Below are 12,676 nucleotides of genomic sequence, written 5' to 3' on the forward strand. Positions count from 1 at the left end.
CCCCACCACTCTGGGGTCCCAGCCCACGGTGACAGCTCAGAGCCTTTAGTGGGCACCCCGTTCTTCCATTGTACTTCCCCTCTACTGTCAGTTTAGCCACAGTTATTTCAGCTTTTTCACTCCTTCCCACCCCCAATTTTCCCTGCCAAGTGAGCCCAGCCCGAGAGCCACTCTTCTCCCTGCTTCCCAGCACCAACCAAAGGCACAGAGACCCTGGGCAGGTGACAGGGCCAGGTGTGGCATGCAGCGGCCCAAAATGCTCTCCTGCAGGCCATTTTCCCCTAACCTCTGGGATCCTTGTTGGGCACTCAGGAGGGCCTGGCTCAGCCTGGATCCTGGGCACAGATGGGACCTAAAGGGCCCGGCCCTGGGGATATACAATCACCTAGTATAAAAAATACAACAACATCTTTATTATTATGCTGGGCAGCATTTTTTTTTTTTTTTTTTACAAAAGTATCTTTACAAAAATGAGGGTTGGGATCTCAAAGTCTGTGGAAATCTGTTTTTTTCTGAGCAACATCCAATGCAGTTTCCATGGCATAGCTCTGGGCTGATCCTGTGAAAGAGAATCCAAATATTTGGTGGTTTCTGGTGGAATTCCTGTCCCCTTGAAGGGGAAGATGACTGCATAGCATGTTAGGGCACAGGGCAGGAGTAGGGATGGCTGGAGCAGGGGCGCTGAGCACCTTTTATGCCAACCTCGCCTTGCAGGCCCCCTGGTGGTGGGCAGGGGGAAGTGAGGCCGACTCTAGGTGGTCACCCAGGACTGTCTTAGGTTTCCTCTCTCACAAAGAACTCCTCCCAGTTCATTGTGCATCCTCCTCCCATTTTCCTGGGTTCCCTGAATGAGGAGCCAATTACGCTGTTTCAGCTGGAGAGATGACAGTTGGACAAAGTCTCAAGGACACAGGGCAGTGTCTCCCTCCCTCCAGCCCAGAGTTTGGGCTAGGGGACTCAGTTTGTGGTACGAAGAGTCCTTTGAAGCCCTTTCTCTTAGGCAGCCCCACCTTATTCTAAGAGAAAAGACCCTGTAGCATGTTTCCTGCTGGGGGCTGAGGGTTCCAGCTGCTCTCCCAGGCCTCTGGGGCTTGGAGGCAGAGGTGTGTCCTCTCTGGCATCCAGGCAGGGATGGGCTGGGAGCAGCTGGGAACAGAAAAGGGGTGGATAGCACAGTGTGGGTCCACGTAACCGATCACGTGGTCCAGTTCAGCAGGCTGGGTGGCTCCTTGGGCTTCACCCTGAGTGAGACAAGGCTTGGAGACTTATAGTCACCGTCCAGGGAGGGCTCAAAGCTGTGGCCCCCCAGGGCGGGGGTAAAGCTGTGGATGGAGTAGATGCCAGGGTGGGCTGCAGGGGAGGCTGGCACCCCCATGAAGCCAGCCACGCTCCCATGGGGGTGGGAATATGGAGACATGCATGGGGAGGGGATGCCTTCTGGAGACACGAGACAGGGGCCCCCAGGGCTCCCAGATCCTGGACTGGGCCACAGGGAGTTCTGCAGCTGAAAAGAGAGGGAAAAGAAGGCCCATGAGCCAGTAGCCCCAGAGCTGACTACCTTACCCAGAGGCTCTCTCTGTCCTTGGGGCCCCAGAAAACTTCCAAGAAACCTCCACTTGGCTCAGGTCTATCTCCCCCACTACCTGCAACACTGGCAGTGGCATCTTGGGAGGCCTTTGCCACTGCTCGCAAAATGAAATTTCCTTTTATGATTCCTTTGTGCTCTGCATGCATCATTCATGAGACAGGCAAGAGCCCCGATTTGCAGAAGAAGTTCAGTGATTTGCCCAAGGTCACACAGAAACCTGAAGATGTTCTAGGTCTCCCTGGGCCAGAGCTCATATTCTTTCTGGCCACCCCATGGGACAAGGTTGGGCCCTGACTTAGGTGGGGTTGGGGTCTCACCTGGGGGTGGCTGTCAGTGTGGGGCAGCACAGAGATGTCATAGGCAGCCGTGAAGGGGTTCCGCCCTTCCTGGATCTTCCCATAACGCTCACGCTTCCGCCACTTGGCTCTGCGGTTCTGGAACCAGACCTGGGGGCAGGTTGGGAGGGGTTGAGGGGGTGACAGAGCAGCCCTGAGGAATGGAGCCTGCTGGGGAGAGAGTCATGCTGTGTCCTATGGGGTGGGGAGCTAGCTCCAGGCTGGAGCATCTTGAGTTGCAGGGGATTGTTAATCTTCACTGTTCTCGGGGCCAGGGGAGCCTGGGAAGAAGCCTGAGAGAGGCCCAAGCCCAGAGCGAGTTAATTGGCCCCATGGGCTCCCAGCTACCAATCCCTAGGCTGAGTCACTCTTTGGTTCCCCAGCCTGGCTATGTTTGGTAGGGGTGTCATGGGGGGTCCACAGGTCTCAGAGGCCCTGGACAATGCATGTGTGTTAGGTTCCTCGTCCCCCTGCCTCATCTCCTTTACTGTCTACCCACTTCACAGCATCTGAGAAATCTTAAAGACATTTCTGTTCTGGTCATGGTCCTGCTTTAAACTCTCAGTGGCTCCCTGGAGACCTTGGCCCAGAGCCCAGCTGCTTAACAAGGTCCCTGCCTCTTTCCACAGCCTCATGTCCTGCCAGGCCACAGCTCCCACCCCAGCTCTCCTCTGAAATACTCTGCTATGTTGCTCTCTCCTGCTGTCGCTTAGGTTTCCTGCTGGGGCTGCCCATCCTCCCAACATATACATCTAAGCTAGACAACTCCACTGGACTTCCATCATGCCCTGGATTTCTCTCCTTGTTCTTCCCACATGCCATTATCATCTGTTTTGGAATCTGCCTGTCCCATTCCTTTGTAAGCTCTTGGCAGTTTGGGGTGGCACCTCTGTGTGTTGTGTACTGTGTGTATATTATCTGTGAGAAATTTGGTATACACCCTATGACTGTTACATATATGTGTATTCTTGTATGTGTTTTGTATTTCCTTCACTTAATCAACATTTATATGTCAGGCTCTGGGCTAGATGTTAGCATTATCAAACAAAACTAAACAAAACAACTTCTGCTTTCCAGGGATCTGGGTGGGAGCCACAACAGAAGCATCCCATGTGTGTTTGCACGTATATGTATAAGTAACCCAACTACCCTGGCTGGGATGAGAAATCTCGCCCCAGCCCCTCACACTCCACCCCCAACATGGTCAGTCCTACTCACGCAGGCAGGTAAGGTGCTGACAGTTAAGGAGCTGTGCATACTCACCCCCCTAGCTCCCGAGGTGCAGAGATCCCAGAGCAGGTCTGGTGCATGGTCAGGGAAAGGCTACCCCCACCTGCCCAGATGCCTGGATTTCCTTTCTCTATTCTCCCTCCTCTGCAGGAGGATGAAAAAGCCTGGAGCCAGCGAATCTGATTACTGGGAATTAACTTCTCGATCTCCACCCACTTTCCTCCAGAGTCCCCCCTATAGACCTCACGGGGGGGGGGGGGGGGGGGGGGGGGGCTTTGGACCTATCCTTTGTATTGCCCAGTGTGTGGTCTTATTGTTCTCCACAGGGCAGGCTTTATGAGTGGGTGTCATGCTTCTGTTAGAGAAAACATCCCAAGTCTAGTGCCTCAATCCTCAGAAAAGCTTCTAGAATCAGGCTGGGTCCTTATGGCTACCCTTGTACCCTTCCAGGGTTGAAAGGGCCTAGGAGATGAGTGGAGGCGGTGTCCTCTTCCCCCAAGCACTTCCATAGGGAAGAGCTATTTGGCCCCTGCCTCTGAGGCCTGCCAAGGTATTCTAGAGACTCGATGTTCCAGATGCCTATGGCTTATATAATCTAGGGTTGTCTTGAAGCCTGGGCCTCTTGCTCTGGTAACCCCAGCCCTTGGGGAGCCTTGGGGGACGGTCCTTGAAGCTGTTTTGGCTGCTACCTGGGAGGAGAAGGCAAGCTAGAGGACCAGCAGAGAAGGGAAACAGCCCAATCCCCTCTGGTCCTGTATTGGATGGTAGGGCCGTCTCTGCTAGATGGCAGTTGGCCTTGTTATAGGCAGGACTGCGAGTCCCCATATCCTGCCAGAGCTGACCTCTGTCCCAGTGTCTTCAAAAAGGGTCTCTGGAAGGGCCCCTTGTAGCATGTGATGAGCATGAGCTTTGCCCCTGCTAAGTCTCCTCTGAGATGGGAGAGGCAGGCTCCTCTGCCTGAGAGGTCACCTCCTCCCCTTTCCCTGGAACCCTAAACCCAGCCCTCCCAAGCAGTTCAAAGCAAGGCAAGGAATAGCCATCTTCCTCTTGGGCCAGACTTACCGAACCTCCTTCCCTACTCCCAGCCTGCTAGCCACTTTCATGCTCCTTGTCACTTCCAATATGCGTGGACACAGACTTCCTGTCCCCCTTTCGCAGCATCTCCCTACCTCCCCACCCCCTCCCCCACAGGCTGGGCTCCCTTCGAAGTGAAACTGGCCACAGCCCCATTCAGGAAGCCCTGGGGCCCGATCTCAGTGGGGGAGTTTATTAGGGTGGGGAAGGGCTCCCAGTCTAGGTCTGAGGGCTGGCAGGGACTGAAAGTCAGTGATCCTGAGATGCCCCCAAGCAGGGACCCTCGCATTCTAGAGAGCCATCTCAGGAGCAGCTCTGATGTATGTTCAGCACTTCATAGCTTCCAAAATGCTGCCACACTGTGATCCTCTAGATACTACCTAAGCAGCTAGTCTAATACTATCATTCCCTTTTCCTGAACTGGGAAACAGACTAAGAGATTCAATGACACGCCCCAAATCACCCAGCCAGCTCGTAAGGGCAGAGTCAGGCCTTCTACACAGGTCTTTGACTCCAAGAGGCCATTACCTTTATACCCACGCATAAGTCTCAACTTGGGCCGGAAGAGCCTGTGGCTGCAGCAGAGCTGGCATGGAGGGTGAGCCCAGAAGGGCAGGCTGGGGGCAGGCACCTGCGAAAGGCAGCTCTTTGAGGGGCGAGCGCCTGCCTCTCCCAGCCCTTCCAGGCTCTGGCCACAGTCTGGGTGGTCGAGGCAGCCAGGAGCCCCGTGCCCATGGTGCCCTCACCTGTACCCGGGCCTCAGTCAGGTCCGTGCGCAGAGCCAGCTGCTCCCGGGCGTACACATCAGGGTAGTGGGTTTTCTGGAACACCTTCTCCAGCTCCTCCAGCTGGAACGTGCTGAAGGTTGTGCGGTTACGGCGCTTCTTGCTCTTGTTCTTGGCCAGCTCCATGGAGTCAGGGAGTCCCGGGGAAAGAGGGAGACGCAGGCTGGCCAGGCAAGGGCCTGGGGAGCCTTGCAAGTTAGAGGGCCCGTCTCTGGGTCCCCCTTGGCAGTCCAAGGGCAGCTGGGGGAAGCTGGCAGTTTTGGAGGCCTTCTCCTCAGCTGCAATGGAAAACACAAAAAGGAGGATGGAAACCGAACCAGGGGCTTTTGTGGGTGGAATGGAGGGAGGGGGGAGAATGCTGACGCTCCAGTCTCCGCCTCCCCCTTCCTCTCCCTTCCCTGCCCTTCCTCCCGGCAGTCACCCTCCATGGCAGCCTGGCATTCAGAGGCCTGCCTGCTGAGGCTCCGGCTGGGGAGGGGGCCCTGGGGAACCATGTGCTCTGTGGTCTGGGCGGATCCGCTGGGGCCAGAGAGGGGTTCATTTCGGGGAAGTGCTCTGTGGTGGCGTGTTCCACAGGGTGTGGAGGTGCCAGGATTGGCGCCACAGCAGGGACCACCACCCTGGCAAGGCCAAGAATAGGGGTGGAGGTGAGGATGGGATGGCTGACATCTGCCCCTGCCAGAAAGTGCTTCCTTGTTCCTGACACTTCAGGCCTTTGTTCCCAGGCCCTTGCACCCACGCCTCTACTCCCAGGCCCAGGCAGGCAGTGGACAGGGATGCTCAGACCACCTTTGGCTGGTCTGGCTGCGCCTTGTTCTCTGGATCCCAAGTCTCAGGTCAACATCAAATTCCCTTGCTCTGGTATGTGAAAGGCAGGATGGGACAAAGAAGCTTCCGGAGGGATCTCCTTTCTCCATTCCTCCTGAAATTATGAAGTCTAGGCAAGGACTTGAGCTCCAGCAATAGAGAGGTGGAGCTGACATAGGCTGTGCTTGAAGAAGGGGAGTTGGGGGACTGGGCCACATCGTCCTCATCATTGCCCTCCTCTGGAGTTCTGGCTGCTCCGCCAGTGCCTGGGATCAACAGGCAGGGCGGACTCTCTTGCAGACTGGGAACGGTTTCCAGCAGCCCCACTCTGACGTGCTTCACTCAGGAAGCTTGGCGGAGCCCCACCACGACGGACCAACCGACAGGCATGATGAAAAATAGGTCAGCCTGATCCCCGCCCTCTCCCTCTGACAAGGACCCCCCAGTGGCATCCCCATGAAATCCTTCCTCAAGAGTCCACTGGGATGGCAGATGAGACGCCACAAAGACGCCCCACTGACTCACACAGCCTTCTTTGGCCCTGGGCCCATCTCCAGTGGGGGCCTGGCCCAGAGGAGGCCCAGCTAGCTGGCACCAAGAGGCAGTTTCTTCCCTAGGACTTGGTGTTGGGATCACAGTTGTAGTTGGGGAAGGATAGGACCAGAGAAATGGGCTTCTCGGGATCTGGGTCTGATGAGTCCCTGTCTGCACTGTGGGGGACAAGTTTGGCAAGGTCCCCCTCAGCTGGAAGGTGGTCAGTGACCTCCCAGGACCACCCAGGCAGTGAAATAAGCTCCCTGTCGTGTGTCCTGGACACCTGGGACAGTCATGCAGGGCCTGGCCTTGGTTATGCCCAGCCGGTTTATAGGTGGCCCACAGCGACAGCCCCAGGTACCAGGTCTCCTCCACTCCGGTGGAACAACGGGGGGGGGGGGGATGTTCTAGTTCCTGACTTCTGTTCTTGGCCAGCACATTTTGGTTCTAGGGGTAGTTCCATTAGGTAGAAGCGTAGGAAGGAAGACTTGTGGAAGTTGAACCAAATAAGTGAAAATGGTCAGGGAGGACTGGAAGGAGACACTCCACACACAGCAGAACCTCAAAATATGCAACCTGAGAGGGAAGAGTCTTGGTGTCTTGGGTTTGCAGGGAGGCTGTGCTGGACTCCAGGCAGAGAAGGGGTGATAATAGCTCAGGGCTGGGGTTCAGTGAGTACTGACATCACTGCAGAGGCTCTCTAAAGCCCTGGGGCTTGCTGATCTGCCTCTTGGACCCTCAGTGTCTGTCCCAATAGGACCTTCCCAGAGGAAGTGACCAAATCTGGGGCCTTGAGACTTGCCTTGCTGACCTTGAGCCACTCAGCTGCCAGGGTCAAGGGATAAAAGTGCAGCAGGACTTCTCAGGACAGCTTCCCAAAAGAAAAGGCCAAGCCCACTGGCCTCTGCTAGCTTCCCATGCCTGCTAGTCTATAGCCCTCGCAAGCAACCAGAGAACTGCTCCCCTCCTTACTGCCATCACCCTAAAACTTCTTTGATGCCAGGGGGAGGATGGCATCCCACCTCTTTTGGGGACAAGGATAATCCTCAGAGAACACAGAGCAGCATTCCAAGGAGCAAGGCATAGAAGAGGAAAAAGAAGTGGGATAAATGGGGGTGGTAAGCAAGGAGAGAAACCAGGAATTGAAGCTAGCAGTTTGGGTCTGTTTGTAAAGGGGAAGGCTGCTCTGCTAAGGGTGGGGCACCTTCAAAGTGTATATAGGTTGTGCACAGGAGTCACGGCATCTGCTCCAGACACTGGGCAGGTAGTTAAGGAGAAGAATTCATGCCAGAGACTGGGAGCCGGGGGCTCAGCCCCAGGCGTCCTTGGGTTGCATAACCACAGGACCACAGCAGCAGCTGTTGGGCGTGAAAGCCAGGAGCCAGGACCAGGACTTTTAACTAGCTCTCTGCCCTTGAGCCGGCTCTCATGCCAGCTGCACTCCTGACCCAGGGGGTGCCAGAGACCCTATCAGAGGCTGCCTCTAGCCACTGTGCAGCCCCAGAGCAGCATAGCTTGGGCGCCTATCGAGTGCTCCCCTGCCCCCACAAAAGGCATGCATCAAGGCCCTGGGCTTTCACCTTTCTGGGCAGCCTTGGTCGTGTGGGTGCGGCGCTGTTTCCTCTCTTCACTCTGGGGTCGCCAAGAGACCGCAGAACTTGCTGAGGAGTGGGCTCTAACAGTCCTCTGGCTGAAAACCCAAAGCCAGTGTGGACATAAACCCCATGGGTAAGACCACGAGGAGGAGACCTCAGTGCTCTTCCTAGAGGCCTCAGCCCAAGGCCGAGGACTTGGTACTCTCTTGGACGTTTGCAGTCCCCGCAGCTCTTCCGACTCAGGGCCTCAGAGGCAGCGGGCAAAACTCTAGCGGGAGTCACTTCCCCATAGCTAGCGTGTTCCAAGGTCAGGGAGCCAAGCTCAGGGACAGACTGGCGGCCCGAAGGGGCAGGAAGGATCTGCCGACCACCTCTCTGGCTCTCAGAGCAGCCACGCGCAGAGGGCACGAAGCAGCTGGCATCCCCAGGACGCGGCCTGGGTCCAGAGCAGGGCTGGGCGCTCTCTGCAAAGTGCGGCTGGCTGGAGCGGCGCGGGCGACGGGTGGGCGAGAAGCGCGGTGCGCCAGACTCAGGGCAGCGCAACTGCCCGGCCTCAGCAAAGATCGCACCGCAGATGGGGCGCAGCTGCGCGCCCACTGGTCTGAACTGGAAACGCTCTGAGCCCGTAATTTTAAAAGCCAGGAAATAAGGCGGGTTCCCCCTTCACCCGCCACTTCCCACCAAATAGGCTGCGCGGCCCCCCGGGGCTGCCTCTCCCCAGCAGCCTGCCCGCCCGGGTCGCTCTGCTGCAGGGACTCGGGCGCCCGTCACGCTCGGGCCTGGGCGCTGCGGAGGCGGCGGCGTCCGGGGTCGCTACCCAGGCAGCGCTCGCACCCGCCGTGCCTCCCTTCGCTTGGCCTGTCCTCGGCTCAACTGGAATCGTTAATTTTTTAAAAATCCCACTTGTACTCATTTTGTGTTAGACTCTTTTAGGATGTCTCTTTTCCTTTCGTTTTGTCTGCTCCCTACCTCTTTGTCCTTTCCCTCCTTCTCCATTTACCCGCTTCCTTCGATCTGCCTCTTGCTTATTTTTTTTTCGTTCGTTCTTCATTTATTCCATTTAGTTCTGCCCAGCTCACCGGCTGCCGTTTACTTCTCGTTCTCGCCGCTCTCCTCCGCTGTTCCGTTTAATTCCCTTTCCCGTTTTTTTGGTTGTTGTTCACACTCTTTGGTTTTCTTTCTCAGCATTTCGTTGTCGACGACACCCTCGCCGTCGGATCCCAAGTTCCTCGAGCCGCTGGCTCCGCAGCCGCGCTCTCTGCAGCGCTCTCCGCGCGGGAGCGGCCCCGGCGCCCGGGCGGTGGGTGCGGGACGCGGCGCGCCGAGCCAGGCCGGGTACCTGTCCCCGGCGGAGCTCACGGGGCTGCGCGGCCGCTGCCGTCTGGCTGGGATCAGAGGAGCCAGGCCAACTGCTTCTCATTAAGTCCCAACTGTGGTTTTTATCAGGAGAGCCTCTTTCAAAGGGCACAGACAAGAAGCTCGCTGGACTCGTTCATTTCCTCCGCTGACCCCCACACACCTCCCCGCCCTCCCCTTCACATTCCCACCGCCCGGGCTGCGCGAAGGCCCGAGATGCCCAGCCACTCTGTGGAGGCCCGTGAGGCGCCAGCGGGGCGGCGGCGGGTTGAGGCGGATCTCAGAGGATCCAGCTCGGGGCCTAGGCGCGGGATGTGGCAGCGCGGACAGAGTGCGCGCGGGCACTGAGATGCCTACTGGTCAGCGGGTGCAGCGGGCGGCGGCAGCGCTGCGGATCAGCTGCCAGGCCCGGGCCTCCAGGCGCGTTCTCGGGTGATGCAGCGTTCCAACCAGAATAAGCACAGGGCACCGGCCCAGGACCCTCAAGGCGCCCAGGGGCTAGGCCTGCCCAGAGCGGCGCCCGACGGGCCAGCGTTGACGATCCAGCGTCGGGAGAGCCAAGACTGCGAGAAGGGCGGCCATCACCGTGCAGAATGACGGGAGGCCAGGTTAGTCTGAGAAATAAGAATACAGTTTTGAGAATGGTCCCGGCGCTGTGGGACCAGTCACGGACACTCCGCCGAGCGCCTAACCCACAGGCAGCGCCCTTACCGCGGAGGCTAGGCCCAGGGAGAAGAGGTGGGCCAAGGACAGGCCTCAGTACTCAGCTGAGCCCGATTTGGCCACTCTAGGTCCGGGCCCAGCCTATGGGCCCTCAACCGGCACCAGACACAAAAGCCGCGCTTCTGCGTCATGCTCAGTGTGGCTCCCCAACCCTCGGCCGGGTCCGGCCGGTGGCACTTCCAGCCCAACTTCGGCGAGCATGGTCTCTCCTTCCTGGCTCCGGCCACTTTCGGCTGGCCCGCCTGGGACCCGAGCTGTCCCCGCTCTATCCTCCTTTGACCTCCTGCCTCCCATTCCCGCCGCCTGGGACGCCGGTGACTCTGCCTCCCGCACAGCACTGGCTTTTGCCTGGCCCGGGCCAGCGCCAGTCCGGTTTTCGTGGGAGCCGTGTCGAAAGGCTAGAGGGGCAGAAAGTTGGCAAATATGCAAGCGGGAGAGTTAAGCGGGGAAGTCCGGACGGGCCCGGGTAGGGAAGGAGGAGAGAGGGTTGGGCTGCGCGCCCCGCGCCGCGCGTTACCTTCCGCGGGGCCCTCGTAGAAGTGGCCGCCGTTGAGCGCCAGGCCCGGCCCGAGGTCCTGCAGGTACTTGGCAGGCGGCTTGGCCGGCTCTGGGAGGTAGGGCTCCAGGGGCCCGCAGGCCGGAAAGCGGGTCAGCCGCGGACCGCGGGGCGGCGCGGAGTGCAGGTGAGGTGCAGTGGCGGGAGTCCCCTGGGGGCCCGGAGGCTCGTCCCCGGTGGCCGCATAGGGTCTGGGTGCAGGCCCCACGCCGAAAGGCGCGCAGCGCTCAGGGTCCATGCTGGCTTGGGGCGCACAGGCCTCCGGGGCTCCGGGGCTCGCGCTGCCCGCGCGGCCTGTGAGCGCCCGCCAAGGGGGAGGGACCTGGGAGCGGGGGCGCGGAGCCCCCGGGAGCGGCGCGCGCCGCGGGGGGCGGGGGGCAGAGGAGGGGGCCGCGCTTCTGACTTAATGCTAGAACCATCCACGTCACGTGTGGCCCCGCGCGGGTTAACCCCTCGGAGCCCGGGACCCCCCTGATTTACCCAGAGCCGGTGTCCCAGGCTATTCAAGGAGAGGATGAAGCAGCTTCCTCTCTAAGGCAGGATCCTTTTGTCTACCCAGCCAGGTGAGTTCCTTCCCCAGAGTAGCACCCTTTGTCCTGACATCCAGCCTAGTGGCTCTTGCCCCTGGAACGGTGAGGCAGGGTGGGGCAAACCTCCCTCCCTCCTCTTGCAACATGCAACTTTACCTAGTTTCCTTTGCTGGGAGCTGGAAGGGCCCTTAGAGATCTGTTGATTCTGACAGGAGAGAGGAGTCATTGGGAATGTGTTGTGTGGAAATGGCTCTAAGCTGGGAATCTGGCCTGGGAGCTTGGACTTGGCCACTATCATTAATTATCTGTGAGACCTTGAGTCAGTCACTTAGTGTCCTCATTGACTGTGGAGGTTGGGCCAACGCAACACTCAGAGTCTTTTTATATTTTGGTGGTGAGTTTCAAAAGTAGAGGCAGGGCCGGAGCAGACAGGGAGACTCCCAGTGGCAGCTCAGGATTGGAGAGGGTCCAGCACAGGCAGCCTTTGGAACAGGTGGAGGAGGAGGAGACGGGCTGTGTTCCCTTTGGGCAGCAAGCACGGAGTGAGTGCCTTTCAATGGGCGAATGACCCGAGTGTCTAAACCCACTGGAGAGAGTCTGTCTGCAGTTGAGACCTCAGGGTTCTGCTACCTTAAGCTTGCCATTTTGGAGAGGATGAGGGTAGGACTGATCTTCTAAGAGCTGGGTCTCCCCAGCCAAAAGGAAACATAGGATTAGGGCAGTAGCTTATAATTTCTGAAAGGAGAAACCACCCTACTCTACCTAAGACCTGGGAAGAAATACCCAAGGACCCCAGGACCCTGTTCACTTCCAGTGGACTGAGAAACTCTTGAGTCTGGGTTAAACTGTTTTTATTTCTAGTGCCTCCAGAGACTAGAAAGAGATTTAGAGAGTCAAGCATCACTTGTATTTAATTTGAATTCTTAATTTTTAAAGGAATCCAAGAGGCCTGGTGTGAACACCTCCTTCTTCCGCTGAGGGCTTAGAGGGGGTTTCTTGGCTGTCCTCAGCCAGAGTTGGGCTGTAAATCAAGGCCAAACAGGAACCAGAAGCCTTGCATCTCACAAGGAGTCATTAAGCTATTATTAAACATACCATAATGTCTCTGAAGCCTTATTGGTTTAAACACCACATTGGAGGCATTATGGCCATTAGGGCCCCTAATCACAGACTGCAGACAGGACAGAGGGATGGGAGCACCTGGGGCTGGTGTTCTTAGCCAAGAGGGAGGCTCAGCTTGAAATTAAGCCTCCCCTCTGGCCTCACTGGGGGAATCCATTCTCCAGGATCCAGTAGATCTGAGTTCTGGGCAACCAGTTTGAACCAATCACCTTTGTCCATTAATAAGGTTTTTCAATAATTGTTGATTGGATATTGTTGACTTTCTAGGAGGATGTTAGTGTCAATTCAGGACACCTGTTCTATTTAACAACGTTATTAAGCAGCTTACTGTGGAGGATACAAGTATGATACAGGAAAATTTTCACAACAATTTAAACAAGGCAGCTTGGATTAAATGCTGGGTCTCTTGCCTCAGGTGATAACCTTCCTGAGCCTCAGTTT

The 12,676-nt window shown here is 57.4% G+C and overlaps 1 protein-coding gene across 1 annotated transcript; it reads right to left on the bottom strand.

The window, feature by feature from the left end:
- Positions 1–868: 868 nt before the first annotated feature.
- On the bottom strand, positions 869–10,886 carry ALX3 (ALX homeobox 3). The gene is made up of 4 exons (XM_012751590.3): positions 10,545–10,886; positions 4,974–5,290; positions 1,906–2,034; positions 869–1,504 (listed from the first exon to the last, which is right to left on the bottom strand). Exons 1-4 carry the CDS (start codon positions 10,819–10,821, stop codon positions 1,196–1,198), a joined length of 1,032 nt encoding a protein of 343 aa, XP_012607044.1. The 5' UTR covers positions 10,822–10,886; the 3' UTR covers positions 869–1,195.
- Between the last annotated feature and the right edge of the window lie 1,790 nt (positions 10,887–12,676).

The sequence above is a fragment of the Microcebus murinus genome, chromosome 2 (genome assembly GCF_040939455.1).
Source record: "Microcebus murinus isolate Inina chromosome 2, M.murinus_Inina_mat1.0, whole genome shotgun sequence".
Taxonomy (NCBI): domain Eukaryota; kingdom Metazoa; phylum Chordata; class Mammalia; order Primates; family Cheirogaleidae; genus Microcebus; species Microcebus murinus.

What these genes read in the sequence shown, in the direction of transcription:
- ALX3 (XM_012751590.3), bottom strand. Translation starts at nt 10,821, where the DNA reads ATGGACCCTGAGCGCTGCGCGCCTTTCGGCGTGGGGCCTGCACCCAGA. An exon ending in CTACGAGGGCCCCGCGGAAG is followed by an intron (nt 5,291 to 10,544) that starts GTAACGCGCGGC and finishes TTTCCATTGCAG; the next exon opens with CTGAGGAGAAGGCCTCCAAA. An exon ending in TGACTGAGGCCCGGGTACAG is followed by an intron (nt 2,035 to 4,973) that starts GTGAGGGCACCA and finishes ACCTGCCCCCAG; the next exon opens with GTCTGGTTCCAGAACCGCAG.